Source organism: Bicyclus anynana, chromosome 19, assembly GCF_947172395.1.
Source record: "Bicyclus anynana chromosome 19, ilBicAnyn1.1, whole genome shotgun sequence".
NCBI lineage: Eukaryota > Metazoa > Arthropoda > Insecta > Lepidoptera > Nymphalidae > Bicyclus > Bicyclus anynana.
Window position 1 is genome coordinate 14,667,208 of NC_069101.1, and position 19,161 is coordinate 14,686,368.

The window sequence follows — 19,161 nt, forward strand, 5'->3', positions numbered from 1 at the left end:
GGAAATGAGAAATTAGCCTTTGTAGTTAACGTAATAAAAAGATTTATCATTTTAAAAAGTAGACTATAAGTTTCTATTTTTACAAAATAAGTACAATATTTTGATAAATAAAAAAAATGTTTCATATTAAAATGCGCCGAACGAAACGTTTTAAAAGTCTGCAAATAAACTTGATTTCAAAAATAAAAACAACTTGAAAAGTGCTAATTTGATAAAAATATTACTACCCGTAATCATAAATGTGTTTTGTGATAATTTATCTTAGAACCGTTCTGATAAAAATGTGTTTTTCACGGTGCCGTATCGCTGTATCTGTATGTGGCATGGCAGGTAAGTGGTCATGATAAGAAAACCGAAAGGCGAAAACTTTATTTGTTTATAAAATAAGTGCGTTAATCGCACTTCAAACATAATTTTTATTTGACTTGAACTTCGCGCGAGATTTATTTTTATGGAAAATTCTTGATACGTCGGCGATATCAATGAAAAGGATACATAGTACTTTTTACTTACGAGAGAACTATTAGTTAAACGCGACTTGACTGTATTTTTTGTACAAAAATGAATAAAATAATTGGTTTAACGAGAAATTTCTCCAATACAACTTCTTTAAATGCCATAAAAACGGTGACAGTGGTTGGTGGTGGACTCATGGGCTCTGGAATAGCTCAGGTAAGTTGAAATTTCATATGTATAATAAAGCTGATGAGTTTGTTTCTTTGTTTGTTTGATTGAACGCGATAATCTCAGGAACTACTGGTCCGATTTGAAAAATTATTTCAGTGTTAGATAGCCCATATATCAAGGCTATATATTATCCCTTTACTCCTACAGGAACAAGAACCATGCGGGTGAAATTTTTTATATTTTAACAAAATATTTCAGTTATTTATTAATTTTATTAAGGCTTTTTGTTAGTATCCTTATGATAAATCTGTTAGTATACAACAAAAAATTCATTATACCTACTTATTGCAAGAAATTAAGTACCTATTGAAAAATGTGTGCATAAAATGTATCAATTAATGTGAGTGTCACAAAACATGTATTGTTTCTAATTAATTGAGCATAATAATAATTAATCAAAGATCTTGAGCAATATAGGGAGTAAAAAAGAAGCTCAACCCATTGCTCATGACAACCAATAAAGAACACTATAAATTAACATCAAGTTATCCTTAGTAACTAAAAAAAGTTGAACACAAATTAAAAAAAGCTTCAATTTGTGTGTCTAACAAGCAGAAAGAATACATTAAAAATATAAAATATGGTATAATAATCATCAGCTGTTATCTTAATAGAAGTTTAATGTACCAAGAGTGATAAGATCTTTGAATGTGTTCAAAAGTGCTAAATTGCACTTTGGATACAGAATCGTGGGATTAATTCGAATTTGTTATTATAAACTCCTCTTGTTGCTGTTTTAGAACTTTATAACAACCACTTATAATTTATGATGATTAAATAAAAAAATCCTCACTCAGATTTATTTAAAAAACAAGACATTACAAAATTGACACACTAGAAAGGAGAAGAAACTTGAGCAATATGTTACTGCTTCAAGCAATTTTAACAGGCAGACTGGATTGCCCTTCCTTGTTGTCAAATTTTTCTATCAACGCTTCATCTTTTAGACCACTACGTCGACACACAGCGTTACTGAGTGTTCCCAAATGTAATACTATATATGCGCAAAATTCTATAGTATTACGTCTGGCCCGAACATATAATAAAGTTTATTACAATTTAGATTTATTTTACTTATCTAAAACACAACTTAAAAAAGAAGTGATTAAGTCACAAAGAACTTTATAATTTACACTTTCACACACACACACACACACACACACACACACACACACACACACGCACATACACACACGCGCGCAAACTTACACACACACTTACAAAATTTTGTTAAGATTTTATAGAACACTTTTATCTTTTAATGTTAATATAGGTACCCGAAATTGTATTGTAGCTTTGTTTGTATAATATGTATATTCTGTAATCTTTGTGGCCTTAGTTTTAAGCTTATGTAATCTAATAATTATGTACCTACTGTTACGCTGTTGATTACAAATAAATCTATAAAATAAAATAAAATAAAATAAAAGATAATTGAGACCAGGTAGCAGATCTTTTAGTGTCAAAGCTTGTCTAAGATACTACTATGACAGTATTAATTATTGCAATTACACTTTTGCCAGCAAGCAGCATTCATCATCATCATATCACCCGATGGACATTCTTTTAAAGGACTTGGGCCTTTAGTAGGAATTTTCAAACATCACAATCCTGAGCTGCCTGTATCCAACAAATTCCTGCATTTTACTTGCCTTGTCAGTTCACCTGGTGGGGGGTCGACCTACACTGCACTTTCTAGTGCAGGACACCCCATTCCAGCACTTTGAAACCCTTTTTTTTTTAAATAATATTTGCCATATTTTTTATAATATGACCCAATTCCCATTCCCCTCCAACTATTCGGGAAAGACTGTGCTAAGAGTGGGTACAACAGTAGACCTACGGGGGGCGGATCAAACCACCACCCCTTGGTGATGAGTCCGACCGCTCTTACCGTTGAGCTATTGCGGTTTTAACCCATTGCAACTTCGACTTCGCGACTCGTTGACTTGCATTGCAATATTCCAGCCTGAAATTGTGATCAGCCAGAGTCAGTTGCCAGTGCCAGTATAATAATGCTTAAAACCTATTCCATTCACTAAAACAGCGGACATGCATGAATATCTCGAAATGCCGACAGTCACTTCAAGAGGTCCCTGTGTCACGTTGACCTCTTCCGATCTATAGTGATTGAAGCGACATGTCACTAAGCGAAGTCATTATAATCAACGTTGTTACAAAGAATTTTTTAGGAATACCAAAGTCATAATAAGCGGTTAGCCAACATAGGTGGAACAGATAATCATAATCAACAGATTCTACCATGTTAACATTAAAACTAAAAACCATAACTATTATAGGTTGCTGCACAAGCCGGTCTAAATGTGAACTTAATAGACCTTAAGCCAGAGTTATTGGAAAACGCTCAGAAGTCTATTCAGAACAATCTGCAAAGGGTGGCGCGTAAACTACACAAGGACTCGCCTGCACAAATCGAGGCATTTGTCAAAGATGCCAGCCAGAGGATCAAGGTGTCCACCAACTTGGAGGACGGTGTACAAGCTGATTTGGTTGTGGAGGCCATTGTTGAGAAGCTGGATGTGAAGCAGGAGCTTTTCAATAAGCTTGATCAGGTGTGGTATTGTCTTTATGGGTTTAGGTTAGAGTTTCTTATTTAAATATTAATTCATAATTCTTTTATTTTAAGTAGGTTACAAGCACTTTTAAACTGGTTTGGCTATTTATAGAGAGCATACCACTGGTGTAGGTGGCAGGTTCCACAAAGAAAACTCGCAAGAAACTCAATAGTTGCTCTTTTAAAATCATAAACTATCATTATTTTTTCAATCGTGTCAATCAATCAAATCAATCTAATAAATACAAATACATAAAATTATTGAACCTTGGAAATTTGTCATTTTAATTTACTCTTAAACCGTTAAGCTGTTGAACGCTTCCAAAATAATTGTTTTTTTTTTATATTTTACAAGTTAGCCCTTTATCTGACCTGATGGTAAGTGATAATGCAATCTAAGATCGAAGAGGGCTAAGTAGTTAGGATGAGGATGAAAATCAACACCCATTTCGGTTCCTACATAACATGTAATTAATAATTGTATTATTAATTATTTGTTTGTTTTCAGTTGTGTCCCGAACATACAATACTTGCAAGTAACACATCATCTATTTCTATTAACGAAATTGGTGCCGGGATCAAAAGGAAAAGCAAGTAAGTTAAAATTGTTTTTCATTATTAATTTGATGGACAAGTAGTTATTAACTAATGCTATGAATTTTTGGCCTTGAAACATTCAACCAGTTTATTAAGAACTAACGGACGTTCGCCACTTGTCCTTGATTGTCATGAAAAAATTAGTCAACCTTAACAGATACTGTAGAGGACTTTTTTTAGAACTTTTAAAGGTGAAAAAATTCATTATCTATCTAATCTTGAGTCACTTATAACTAGAGATTCGGTAGGATTATAGGATTCGGTGTTTTAAATATGACCAATATTACCATTCCCCGCCAACTCGGGAAAGACTGTTAGGAGTAGATACGACGATAGTTCAGCGAGGCGGGGATTGAACCACCGTCCACCATCCCTCGGTGATGAGTACGACCGCTTTACCTTACTCTTTGATCTCTGGATCCGCCAATTTATGTGTATCGTGAGTTTATAGTTTGTAGACGTCCGCTATGAACAGATTATGGAACAGGGCCCCGGGGTTCAGGAGGTCTTAGGGCGGACAAAGTCGCAGCATCGGCTAGTGAAAAGCGGAATATTAAAAATACTCACTTATCTCAACATTCTAGATTCGGCGGGCTACACTTCTTTAACCCGGTGCCTGTGATGCGTTTGCTGGAAGTGATCAAGAGCGAGCAGATATCCGAGGAGACGTACCAGGCAATGATGGAGTGGGGCAAGTCGGTGGGCAAGACTTGCATCACCTGCAAGGATACTCCTGGCTTTGTGGTGAACAGGTTGCTTGGACCATACAGTGCTGAGGCTATGAGGATGTATGAGAGAGGTAACGTATCAATTGTTTAACTATGGAATGGCTTATGGGAGATGCCTCTTTTCATTAAAAAAAAAATATATTGGACTTTTTAAATATGACTAATATTCCCATTTCCCTCAAATTAGTCAAAAAGCCTTTCAACATTCAAGTTAACAATTGTCATCATAATCATCATTATCACCCATATTCGGCTCACTGCTGAGCTCGAGTCTCCTCTCAAAATGAGAGGGGTTAGGCCAATAGTCCACCACGCTGGCACAATGAGGATTGGCAGACTTCACACACGCAGAGAATTAAGAAAATTCTCAGGTATGCAGGTTTCCTCACGATGTTTTTCCTTCACCGTTTGAGACACGTGATATTTAATTTCTTAAAATGCACACAATTGAAAAGTTGGAGTGCATGCCCCGGACCGGATTCGAACCCATACCCTCCGGAATCGGAGGCAGAAGTCATATCCACTGGGCTATCACAGCTCTCTAACAATTGTACCTAGTCCTAATACAGTTTTTTCCAACTAGTTGGAGGGGAATGGAAATGTTGCCAAATTTAAAAGATATGGCAAAAATTATTTTTTAAAGAGAAAAGAATTAGTCTGAAAAGACTGTTAATGGGTATGAGATTAGTACAGCGGACAGGGATGTAACCAAACACTTTTTGGTGATGAGTCCGGCCTCTTTACCATTAAGCTGTTGAGGATTGATTTTGAATTTAAAATTGAGTCGTGGCTTAACTTGGGGGGAAACAGTTAAATTGGAAGTGGAGAAGTGTTAAATTGTACTCCATTTCATAAAAACACTATTACCATAGGTTTTCAAACTTTTCTATTTTCGGTAATAGGTACGCGGCGGGACTATTTTATTAATTGTTGATTTATACGGATATTTCGTTCTCTGTTTTTGGCGTTACTTGGGTGCATGTGGTGTATTAAATATTATATTGTATGCTGTAAGTATTTTATATGCTATTGTATATTTTAAACTCTATATGTTGATATTTATTATGGGTTTTATGTTTGTGGTTTTTATTTTTTTTTTTTCAAAATATGTATTTGTCCATTCCAAACCAGGTTTCTTTGCTTTATACTGATAAAATTTTAAAATTACCCTGATGTATTCCATGTAAAATAGCTTAACCGTGACTTACTCTCGCATTTATTAGTGGTTAACTGTGATTGTTTGCCTTTGGTTAATGGTTATTAAAGCATGGATATCCTTTTTCATTTTGTTACCTTTAGTTTGTTTTATGTGTAAACAATTTAAACACACAAATCTACTGTCACTCTTTCAGGGGATGCAACAAAAGAAGATATCGACATAGGGATGAAACTAGGCGCAGGGTACCCCATGGGGCCCCTTGAACTGTCGGACTATACCGGCTTGGACACCAACAAGTTTGTACTCAATGTGCTGTATGAGAAAACCGGGAACCCGGTTTTCAAACCAATACCGCTTTTGGACAAACTGGTGGCTGAAGGAAAACTGGGTATCAAGACCGGGGAGGGTATCTATAAGTATAAGAAGTAATTTTGTTAACAGTTTCCCTGTCCTGTGGGTCATATGTGACTCATTATCATGGCACCTCTATAGTGGCAGATCCGGGATTAATGTTTAGGGCTAGACCTCTGCAATGTAAATATGTATTCAGTTAAAAACGTAATATCAAATGTATTCAGTTTAACTTTACAAGACTTTTCAAAATATAAAATGCCTTTATTGAGCTTAAAGCTTTTTCGAATGCCTGCAGATAAATGTTGACATTTGGGTAATGAATCACTAGCTAAAAATGTAATTCAAATAATAATCATAATTATATCAAAAGTTTACTTCTAGTTTGTCCCGGAAGAATTCTCTTTAATCTCTGGATTCGCCAATGTATTGTGTACCGTGAGTTACATGTGATTCATTCACATTCAATTTGCGTATGTATCATGTATCGACAGGGACATTTATTAAGACTGATATTTGCACGGTGATGGTAGTAAGTAGTTATCGCTACTTCACAAAATGTTTAAAAATATGTAAAAGTTCAATATTTTTATAATATTATAACTAAAATATAATACAGATCATTGATCCGAACACATAAATTATACATAATACGTACTTATATTGTAAATTTTTATTTCATTAAATATTATAAAATTGTTATTGATGTACCCATTTTATGTATTTATTATTTTACAAATAAAAAGTTATTTTATCATTAATCTAAAATTGTTTTCTTTTAGATTTGATATTGTAGACTTTGTTTGGAGTAGAAGCGTTTATTGGTTACCTGAACTAATTTAATAATTTATGTCTTCGGTGCTAAACTTTCCTTTTGTTTACCCACACCTTCCCTTGCTACTTTATCCAAAGCCAAATCATTCCTGGAATACAATAACTATAAATAAATATGTTAAATAACAGGTAAATGGGAAAAAGTTATCAAAATCAGTAATCTAAGCGGCTGAAATTGCGGGTGATAGACAGATATGAGGCAATAATAATCATCTGATTATACCTATTATCTGTGACGTCATAAATGATGCGTCAATTATAGTATTAAGCAACTGCTTATTATTACCTTACAAGTACATGTTTACATATTTTTATATGAAAGTAGGTACCCAATAAGTAAAGAAATTGGATTTTTAAAAGAGGAATTCAAAATCCCTAAATCATATCACAAGATTTTTTTTATTTTTCTACCTCCACTTCCATACGCCGGACGGTCATATTTGTTAGACTCTATTGTGACATTCAGCATATTTTAATAAAACAGCAAAACAAAAACACTTTCAACAGTTAGGTACTTCCGCGATTCAATGTAAATTATTTTTTGTAAAATTATCATCAAATCAATCGACAATTGACAATTATAATCTTACTAAAGTAAAAGAAAATGCAAGAATCCATAGATTTCATCTACTAAAAGTAGAAAAGAGAAAAAGTAGAGAAAGTAATAAAGACACTTATGAAGCAAAAAGTGTCGTGGCGTCCCATATCCAGATTTTTATCCTATCCACAGGCAGTCAGGCTTTAGGTACATTCATTTTATCAATATGTTTCTGTGGTCTGTTATATGTCTACCTATGTTATGTATGTGCACTGAGCATCCTTAGTAAAATATTTTTTACACACTTTATATATTTTTTTAATAAAGAGAATCAGAAATAAAATCATTTCCTCCGTATTTTACAGGGGATGCATCAGCACAAGACATAGACATAGCCATGAAGTTAGGCGCAGGCTATCCCATGGGCCCCCTAGAGTTGGCCGACTTCACTGGCTTGGACACGAAAAAGGCCATATTGGCTGTGATGCTGGACAAAACAGGAGACCCTGTCTTCAGGGAGATACAACTCTTGAATAGGCTGGTCAGCGAGGGAAAACTGGGGAGGAAATCTGGCCAGGGTATATACGAATACTAGCGAAATTTTATATATAATTTTAGAATACATTTATTTTTCAATCGGTTCGTTCGATCTCGAAGAAATAAAGCCCATTTTTGGTCTAGTTTTCAAAATAGTTATTATATTGTGTTAAATGTGCAATATTTTATATTAAAATAATTATATTAGCATTAGCAATATTAATACAAATGAAATCCAAATAAATGTTGTTTTCTTGAAACTTGAAACTCAATCCTATACCTAATGATGTGGAAAGTTTTGTGGTGGAATCATCGTCTTACAAGCGAGAAACTATTCGTTCCAAGTTTCTAAATCTCGGTCTTCTCTATTATTTGAACGTGAGCTTGTGATATCAAGAAATACCTACCTCATTTCAAGGCTGAAGATTTGTCAGCCCATGCTCTATATACGATATTTTTGCAAGGGCATCAAGACTGGCCACAAATCATTTATCATCATTATCTGCTATGACGCTGCACATAGGCCTCTTGCATGGACCTCCAAGCACAACGATCTCGAGCCGCCAGCATTGCTTGGAGGTCCATGCAGTGGGTTGCAGGGAGCCGCTGGATGCTGCCACAAATAGATACCCAAAAATGTTTGGTAGCTCTCGGAAAATACGCCTTTGCCGGTAGGTAGTTGTTACAAACTAGTCACCTCGGCGTTTCGTGCCACCAAACAATTTAAAATCCCAATATCTATTGAGATATTTGCCGGAAGTATTTATGAAACAGTCCTTATCACAATATCTTAGCATTATTCTCTATTTTTATTGATAAACGTATGAACGCGGGTATGTACCTAACATTGGTAAAACCGATAAATATACGTCAAAGTTGATTTATTTGACGATTAGATTAAACATATCGCACGGTCTCGACAATTCGCTCAGTTTTTAAAACGCACTTAATCGTTACAGATTTTTACGCGATTGTTGACATTATAATTAAAAAGGTATTAAATGTGATTAAAGTTTTATAAGAAATTGTGCAAATATGTGTGGTTGCATACTTAAATTAATAAGTGCTTTTGTCATACTGCATAGATTTTTAGGCTTTTAGTTTCATTGATTTTATTTGAAAAGGAAAATTTCAATTCATATAGAAGCTAAATTTCATTTTATAGAAGATTTTTTGGGATAGTATCTCAATAAACGATGGACGTCCACTGCAGGACATAGCTGCAGGGCATAGCATACAGCGCTTGATGTAGTCAGTCCACCTGGTGGTCCAGTTATTTTGATACAAAATTTAATTTGTACCTAAATATTTAACTATTTGTTAAACTCACAATTTATAGCTAAGTGTAGTTAGTTTTAGTAATATAAGTTATTGTTCGTGTAACTCCGTTGGATACTGAGGAATGTGTGGAAGGATTAGATATGCTATAAGATAGGCGAAGTGGTCTCAAGTATGTATTAGCAGTCATAAACAAAGGATCAGTTTCTTGTCTAGTGGGTAAGAAGTCAGACCTACATTGACTGTTTCCGACAGAAAACTTTCTTGGTAGGAAGAGAAAGCAACACATTGAAGCATGGCCGAGGACTTCCCAGGACCTTGATCCGTCGCAGAACCACTGGATCAATCTGGCTATCAAATTTATAAAGGTTCGGTACAAACTGGATGAACTGTGACCATGTTTTGTTGTTGTGTCGTGTTTTGGAGAAATTGCATCCGATCTAAACCGCGGATATCGTTAACTAAACTTAAGTATAACTTATTTAGTAGGATAATGCGAACGCTCCTCGACCTCCAGAACATTCTCAATAAAGACCAAGTCTAGAGTAGGTACCCTAAAGTGACGAACTTGTATGAAAGGATTAATGAGAATGGAATAAGCAGGGGAAATATGCAAGGATTCCTTAAGTGATTTTTTCTGTTTGTGTAAGTGCTTAAGGCTTCTTAATGGGACCTTAGCGGCATCACTGGGGGGTTTGGGTCAGTGCAGAAGTATCGCCTGATGGGACCGAAGGCAGACACAGAATAGAAGGGTATAACGACTCTAAGGCGTATTTATATAGTTATGTTATGTTATGTTATGTGCGTATGTCAGTAGAAAACCCAAGTCAAAGTAAATATAAAATGAATGCACGGTGCACCTAAACATCGCTGAAAACTGATAAAGACACTTGAATACGTCTAACCTTTTTCCTTTTAACTTGGTAAAATCCGTTGATTCATTGAGTATTACAAATAGCAATGATTTGTTTATTTAGTGTGTGGTCGGTTATTTTGACGAGCATTACCTACTTGTGGCTTATTTGTGCAAGATAATCAATTTTAGCTTGTACTCATTAATTATTTTTACATTGTACCTGTGCATTTGTTTTGAGGACAGTGTTTAATGAATTGAAGAGAAAAATACATTGAAGTTAGTTTATTTTATTTACTTAAAACTGTAGTAACCGGCTTAAAAGTTATTGCGATATTGATATATACCTATACCCAGCGATATATTATATTATTGCCTATACCTGATATACAATTTTAGATCTTAAAACAGTGTTTTTTGGAAATTTTCTATGAAATTAACTGACCGGAGACGGGGGGCTTGATATTCCGAAGAAAACACAAGTAGGTACATAAAAATATATGTTTATACTCGTACTTGGACAATTGTGGGTTTGGACATTAAAACCTGCTAATTGCCAAAACCACCACGGTATCAACTCCATAGTAGCCTCGTGCCTCGAAAAGCAAGTTAAACCGACGGTTAGTTAGGAAGTCTATCAATAGGTACATCAGAACGTGGTCGCTAGAGCATCCCGTCTAGGAGGGCACCAAAGGCCAGAGCCAATAAAAAAAAACAAGCATATGAAAGTTAAAGCAATTTCAATACTCGTGCGTGTTAAATAACATTTTTTTATTAATTATTTGTAGTTCACTTAAGGATAGGGGACCCACAATGGAAAATTGCTCAGGAGCACCAAATTACTTTAATCCGACACTAAGAATGAGACATCCTCCTAAACCTGCCAACCCGCATTGAAACAGCGTGGTGGTTATATGCTTCAGATCCACCCATAATCAAATAGTAGGTTATTCAAATACGCTGGTAGTGATAATGCTTCTCCCATTGTTGCAGGGGTAGTACTAAATGAGTGATGTGGCCAACGGACCCAAGCAACGCAAATTGCCGCGCCGGCAGCGATCTATATATCAGGTGAGGAGATCTTCAATATACTGCACCATATGAAGAAAGGAAAAACGTTGTGAAAAATCGGCCGCCAGAAACGTGGTTGCTTGAAGAGAGTGGACTGGGCTGTGCTATCCTGAGCTTAAAGAAGCGGCTAAAAATAGGAAAGTTAAAAGTCATAATATCAAGACCACAGTGGTTGGATGATATAAGAGAGTGGACAGGGCTAAAAATAGGAAAGTCAAAATTCGTTTATTACAAGTAGGCTTTCTTCACAGACACTTTTCAAACGTAGATTTTCACAAATTAACCGACAAACTTCTGTTTGAGAATTGCATACGATGAACATGATGAATAGGTACTTACATACCTACTTAGGTACTACAGAAACATAAATTTTAATTCTGCGAACAAGTCGATAATTTGATTATTCTTATCTGCTCGGCCTCTTAGATCTTTACAATAATAACTTATTATGACTCAGTTTATATTGCGACTGTAATTTTTCTGTCCTTGAATCGTAAGTCGTAACTTGCCAGCTAAGTCGTAAAGAAATTAATCATTGTTAATAGGTATTAGGTAATTGTTTACTTGCTCCTCAAAAGCGGCAAAGCTAATTATTAATGTAAGATTCCCCCGTGTCCGAAGTTATTCCAAAAGGACAATTTGCCTTGAAATCATCATGAGCTTTTGCCAGTCCTGTCCTATAGTTACAGGCTGTGTTGCGTTTATAAACCGCAATACAATAACGAAACAATATCCAAACTAAGTTAGAGAAAAGTTTTGTAAAACGTTCGGTTCCAGCATTACATTGCATTACTTACATTGCACTCAATCCACATGCATAACAATTGGCACCAGGTGCACTACAACCTGCGGCGACAAGACGAGGTGATGGCCAAGCCGCTGGCGATGCCGTCCGCGCCGCTCTCGGTGCAGGCCTACGAGCTGCAAGTCGCCGGCCACAGGAACGACAAGACTGAGGAGAAGTTTCTAGGTAAGAGCTGGAAGATCACTGGCCACAGAAAAGATAAAACTGAGGGGAAATTCCTGGATTAAAAGATAAGACGAACGTGAGGTTTCTGGGTAAGTGCGTGAAAGCGAAATTGAAGCGACATTGATCGAGGTGGGGAAATTTGATGTTTATGGCAAGTGGTCGTTTTTGCGCATCGCGGCGATTGGCTCTCCACTCGTATTCCGTCTTCCGCACGGATAAGACACCAGTGTGCCTACGTGCGTGTATTGCGAAACGTTCGTATTCCTATTCGTTCAGGTCGTTGTATTCTACTTGCTAAAGCACAAGACAATGGTATGCTGATATTAGAAATTGGCGTGGACTCATCTGCCCAAACTGAAGTGGCCATGAAGTTAGACGCAACACTTTCTCAGGATTTTAGTATTTATATTTCTTAGTGATGATGTAGCTTACAAGATAACTTTTGTGAATGCATCTTACACATGGTTTTAGAGATATTGAAAAGGTAACTAATTTCTTAAAATTAAAATTTAATTAGATTTAAATTAAATTTTAAAAGTATAAGAACTCGCAAATAATTTTCGAATTAGTAAAATAACTTTATGCCGCTCATGCGATTCGCTATCTACTACTTTGTCCAATGACTCTTTGTCTCTGGACAAAGTAAGTAAGACGATAACTAGGCTGATAATAATAAAAACATATTGTAGGACTGCTCCAATGTAGCAACGGCCGAGTACTGAAGCCTATACTTAAGGAGTCGCAGAAACGAGAAGTGGACTTCTACAATCGCGTGTCAACGTCCACCAATCCAGAGTTGGTGGAACTGAGGAAGCATATACCCAAATACTACGGCTGCAGAAAGTTCACGTACAACGGCTTCGAGCAAGAGTACATCATGCTTGAGGACCTCACTGAAAGAATGCTGGATCCATGCATCATGGATGTGAAAATCGGTGAGTTAAATTTTAGCACGGTAGACCCACTACCTCCTATTACCCCCGAACCTCTTGGTTATTGTGACTTCACGGTGAACGTAGGAGGGAAATCCCGGTGCGTGTTTCTCGGTTAACCTTCTTGACTCCCTAATCGTTTCTTGTTCCTCTTAACTGCACTCCTTCCCCTTCCTTCCTCTTCGGACGCAAGCGATTGTCCTTAAAACTGGTTTGATCTTAAGTGGAAAACCATGACCATATAACAACAATAAAACTCGCAACGCTCACCAGGGGATGATTCCCTGAATCTTTAATCCTCATCCTCAAGCTCATGACACATTATTGTAGGTGATAGTCATACCATTCAATCACTTCTGCTTCATCTGCTTACTTTGTGCTGTGTATTTTTCAGGCAGAAGGACGTGGGACCCCCAGGCGTCACTGGACAAGATCCGGCGCGAGGAGAGCAAGTACGCGCTGTGCAAGGAGGAGTACGCCTTCTGCATCCCCGGCTACCAGGTCTACAAGCTGGCCACGGGCAAGCTGCAGAAGTACAACAAGGAGTACGGCAAGAAGTTACACGGCCCCATGGTGAGAGCTGGTGAGTTACGGCTGCCTACTTATTCAAACGTGTGAAACGTAGATGCGGAGAATGTTGTCGGATGTTCGGTGACGGGTGACCTAACTGCACAATTGCAATAAGGAGTATGGGGAGAATCTGCACGGTCCCGTGTAAAGATTTAGCGATTAATCAGACGTGTGATTTTCAATATTGGTGTGAAACGTAGACATGGATAATGTCGTCGGGTTTTATGTAAGAGATGATCTAGCGGCTCCAAGGTGAAATCTGATTATTTGAGAGCAGTATATACCTTAATCAGACGTGTTACTTTCCATATAGGAATTAAATATAGACGCGGGGAATTACGTCGGGTTTCTGTGACGGGTGACCTGATTGCCCAATTTTTGTGGAAAGAAGTTACAAGTCTCCACGATGAGTGTAGCTTTTACCTTAGATATGACTCGTATAGGTGTAAAATGAATTGTGCTATCAGAAGTTTTATGTCTGATTTACCATTAATTTGTTGAGGGAATATTTTTGTATTCTTACGAAAAGTGTAATCGGGTGAGGCGAATTGATGTAGAGGGAGAGCTAAAGACGTTTTACTTCAGTCGTGTGAGTTAAGGCACACTCGTTTTTTGGCTTGGCCACAGTATTTTTGTTAATGTTTTCAGCTATGAAGAATTTCCTGAATGGACTGGGTTCGAGTCTGTGCCGAGCCCTGATCCTGCAGTTCCTGTCGGCGCTGTGGGGCATACAGAAGTGGGCGGCGCGCCAGACCGCCGTCACGCTGTACTGCACCTCGCTGCTGCTGGTGTACGACGCGGCGCGCCTGCGGGACTGCTGCGGGGAGAAGGAGGTGCTCACGTGAGTACGCGACGAGCTGACGGACCTCATCCCGCAGTTCCTGTCGGCGCTGTGGGGCATACAGAAGTGGGCGGCGCGCCAGACCGCCGTCACGCTGTACTGCACCTCGCTGCTGCTGGTGTACGACGCGGCGCGCCTGCGGGACTGCTGCGGGGAGAAGGAGGTGCTCACGTGAGTACGCGACGAGCTGACAGACCTCATCCCGCAGTTCCTGTCGGCGCTGTGGGGCATACAGAAGTGGGCGGCGCGCCAGACCGCCGTCACGCTGTACTGCACCTCGCTGCTGCTGGTGTACGACGCGGCGCGCCTGCGGGACTGCTGCGGGGAGAAGGAGGTGCTCACGTGAGTACGCGACGAGCTGACGGACCTCTACCACAGTGCATCTTGACTGTGAAGACTTACGAATCCCAAAAATGCGCGCTGCTTAGATATTCTCAGTTCCTGAGTGGATGAAGAAGAGCTTAAGTTACCGACGTAGCCCAACGAAATCATCGAGTAAAATCTGAAGCGATCATGGGCAAGGCACAAAGTTTAGAGAGCCAGTGGACATTGGGATCCCATGGAATAGCGATCCCACACCGCACAGAGCAGTGTCGGTCGACCTCCCGCTACTTGGAAATTGTATATGTCGCAGGGACCCGCTGATCTTAGCCGATGCAGTACCTACAGTTGTGAAAGTACGCAGGAACTATATACAGCAGTAGATGTCATGGACTGGCATGATGATGCGTCCTAATGATGGACTTAAGCTCTGACTCACCTTTTCCTATGAGAGTAGGAGGGTTTTCACCAGCAGTGACATATTCACATGACAACAATATGGATGAGGTAACAAACAACTAGTCCTTGAGAAATTCCTCCTTATTCTTTCAGGTCTAGTTTCAAATGCCGCACGCAGACAGCCCCTAGGAGGAAGTCGATCCACTCCCTCCACAACCCGGCTGCGGGCTCCAACTTCAGCGGACAGTTATCCTCCAAGGGTCCAGTCTACAGGAAAGTCAACTCCGTGCCCCTCTCTTCTATGACCCTGGCCCAACAAACGTTCGCCCCCCTCCCAGTGACCAAATCCCCCTGGAGCGAAGCTTTGGACAAACTGAACCACAATCATTCCTTCGAGCATAATTATGAGGATAAATTGTCCAAAATAAAAATGAATTATCGGGCTACTTTAGACCAGTTGGTCAGTGACTCCCCCACCCCTAATCCCTGGGGGACGGTGAAAATCATAGACTTTGCGCACGCGTTCTTCAATGAAGAGGACAACATCAGAGTGGACACCAATTTCAGAGAGGGCATAGACAATGTGGTGGCGATGTTCGAGTCGCTGCTGAGGGAAACGGACGACCAAGTTTACTGATAATTTAGAACTGTCATTATTTATGTCATTAGTTATTACGTCAGATGTAAATCTATCTGTATTTTAGGACTTAAACTATCATAATAGTGAAATATAAAAACGATGAGTCTTATTGTCATTTTTGTAAGGGGTTTTAGCCGCGAGACTTTTGTGGCGCGGAACCTAGGTACCTACTGACAAAATCACATGAGTTCCAGTCGTGTTTATATTTCATTAGTAATCTGTAAGTAGTTAAGGTAATTGTCGAATGTGTCAAAGAAAGCGCGGGTGTTTTGAATTCATAAATCTTATGATTAAAATTTTACAAGGATATTATGTATTAAATACATAGTTGATAAAGTACTTGATTTTTTTTTAAATTACTAGCAATAAAATGCTATCATTAAATACAATACTTATATACCTTTATTACAAAATATGTATCGAGTTGTTTGTGAAAGTGGATCTAATCAAAGTTCTCAGGCAATGAGTCCTCGCCTACGCAGTAGGCACAGAGGTGACGTGTGACGACAGAGAGAGCGAGAGGAGCGGGCGGCTCGAGTAATTTTTTTTGAGTAGAAAACAAGATATTGTATTTGTGAAGTTAACAACAAACGACTGCGCAATGAATCAATAACGGTACAAACGGCGCGGGCGGGGAGTGTTCGTGTTGAGATTTGAGATTGACCCTGCCGGCAAAGACGTACCGCCAAGCGATTTAGCGTTCCGGTACGATGCCGTGTAGAAACCGAAAGGAGTGTGGATTTTCATCCTCCTCCAAACAAGTTAGTCCGCTTCCATCTTAGATTGCATCATCACTTACCATCAGGTGAGATTGCAGTCAAGGGCTAACTCGTAAATAAAAAAAATTCGTGTCTGTACGAATGCGCATACTCATTCCGCAGCTAACTATAATAGAGGACGCCCGCGTCTTCGTTCGCGTGGAATTCAGTTCCAAATCCCGGGGATCACAGATTTTTCCGGGATAAAAGGAAACCTTTAGTTGCTCAATAACCTACTAGTGAAGCCCTTTAATTTTGCGCCTGCCGCCCGCCCCTCTAGTCATCTCGTCTGTACACAGGCATAGGTGTGAGCAGCTAGCTCAAAAATACCATATTTCAAAAATGTATTTTCAAGTCAAAATATTGCATAAGTCGCAAAATGTAGGTACCTTTTAATTAAATTGTTTCATGTCCCTACCAATCAGGTTTTTTTAGAAAACTGTAACCTTACAAAATGGCTGTACTGTAATTGAAGCTACATGTGTTAAAAATAATATAATTTTTTGCCATCTACCCCACCGATCTGAACTATTTAAAATAAAACGCAATTTACGTCACCTTATTCTTACAGTTCAAACGTGGACCTGGTGTTATTGCATCCGCTGCAAGTTCGTCACACGTTCTGCCTCCACAACATTATTTAACCCTTTTTAGACCTCATTAGAACATGCACTACTACATGAAATTGTAGACATCTTCCAATAAAAGTTAAGAAGTGCCAAAACTACAAAATATGAATATCTCAGTTGGTGATTTGTATATTATATTTATTGTTAAAGTCCGAACGCTCAGAGATTGAGTTTCTGACAGGCAAACATTCATTAACAATTGCCTGGTTATTTTGTCTCATGACAAACAGTTGGCATAACCTTGGAACAGCGCAGTTCAACAACGCCAGTTACATCGCTCATTCGATCACGACCTATAAGAAACGCAATCTCTGAGCGGCCGGACTTTACTAAGTAGATATACTCGAACGTATTGTACCTCGCGTGTGTTAAACTTGTTCCATCCAAATTACTTAATTATAGTTAGTAATTAGTAGCAGTACTATGTGTAAGTTCATTGTGAATGATTGATTTATTTTACTACTAGAGTATGCCCGCGTAGAAATCAATGTAAACTTTCAAGCCCTATTTCACCACCTAATGGGTTGAATTAAAAAAAAAAATTATATTTCGTATTTTTTTTATGATTTATGGACAAATTCTTAAAACTGTAACTCTAAAAATGAAGGACTTTCCCTACAGACTTTCAACCCCTATTTATTTTCGCAATAAAAAGTATCCTATAACCTTCTCCGTATTATGGTTTTAAATTTTGCCAAGTTTCATTTGAATTCATTCAGTAGTTTCAGAGTGATGCCCGAATAACAAAAAAACACGGACAGACAGACAGACAGACAGACAGATAAAAAATGGATAAAAAAAACATTTTTAGCTTCAGTATCGATTATACATATAATGCTCCCCAACAAAAACTTTCAAAATATCTTCAATGTACAGAAGTCGTATTATAAGTATAGATTCTAGATGGCGCTGGCTTCCTTTATACCTCAACACCTTTCTTGCTTTTTATCCCGAAAAAATTTAAACGCGAACTGACTTGAGAGTTAGTAGCAAAATAAATAAATCAATCATTCATATTTAATACATACCTAATAGGTATACTGAATTAATGTCAAAATATAGGGTTTAATATAACCCTTTAGGGTTGATCTTCGTTCTACGTAGCGAATACTCCATGCTTTTGATATCCGATGGTGCAATTTAAATTTCAGATGTAGATAGGTTTAGTAGTCGGCCTGTAAGTTGGACTGTGCGCAGTAACCAGTGGCGTGCACAAGGATTTAAACTAGAGTAGGCACCTATATCTATGCACTATTACTTGCCTGGATCTAGACGTACTAATGTAGCTAGAATACTAAACAACTGTATCGCTCGATTTTGTTATCAAGAGTTACTGAAATTACTCTGTTTTTGGTTTTTTATTGTGAAAGAAATTAATACACGTCTCGAAAAGTCAACGTAATTGTCATATTTTCGAGAAAAAGGAAAGTATAAAATTATATTTTCCAATTTTTGGATTTACCCCGCTCAAAAATTGTTCGTACTCGACTAAAATACTAAAGCAGTCTGTACGGTCTCTTAGTTCCAGATTTATTAGTAATTATTGTCTATTAATTGTTTTTAATAAATAATTTTATAAACATTTCATTTTTTTATTGTATTAATAGTATTTATCCTACCTAGTGAGATGAAATTAAGTCCATAGGGTACATAACCCTCTCCTATAAAAAGTGTAATGACTACTAACTATCATCGATGACATCGATTTTGATTGAATTATCATAAAAGATTCCGTAAAGGAATACATCGTGAGGAAACCTGCATACCAGAGAATTTTCTTCATTCTCTACCTGTGTGAAGTCTGCCAATCCGCATTTGGCCAGCGTGGTGGACTATTGGCCTAACCCCTCTCATTCTGAGAGGAGACTCGAGCTCAGCAGTGAGCCGAATATG

General features: G+C 37.9%; 2 protein-coding genes across 3 annotated transcripts; both read left to right on the forward strand.

The window, feature by feature from the left end:
• The first annotated feature begins 43 nt into the window (after positions 1-43).
• LOC112044078 (inositol polyphosphate multikinase) lies at positions 44-18,850 on the forward strand. Its single transcript, XM_052887247.1, has 7 exons — positions 44-330; positions 11,131-11,208; positions 12,043-12,178; positions 12,868-13,113; positions 13,505-13,693; positions 14,329-14,509; positions 15,392-18,850. Exons 2-7 carry the CDS (start codon positions 11,143-11,145, stop codon positions 15,876-15,878), a joined length of 1,305 nt encoding a protein of 434 aa, XP_052743207.1. The 5' UTR covers positions 44-330; positions 11,131-11,142; the 3' UTR covers positions 15,879-18,850.
• Positions 338-8,235, forward strand: LOC112044079 (probable 3-hydroxyacyl-CoA dehydrogenase B0272.3). Of its 2 annotated transcripts, none has more exons than XM_024079810.2 (5): positions 338-672; positions 2,988-3,260; positions 3,771-3,856; positions 4,444-4,658; positions 7,835-8,235. In XM_024079810.2, exons 1-5 carry the CDS (start codon positions 562-564, stop codon positions 8,062-8,064), a joined length of 915 nt encoding a protein of 304 aa, XP_023935578.1. In that variant the 5' UTR covers positions 338-561; the 3' UTR covers positions 8,065-8,235. The 2 variants fall into 2 exon arrangements, with proteins under 2 accessions (XP_023935578.1, XP_023935577.1); XM_024079809.2 differs by lacking the exon at positions 7,835-8,235 and adding an exon at positions 5,940-6,858 and having other exon boundaries at positions 348-672.
• Positions 18,851-19,161: the final 311 nt, after the last annotated feature.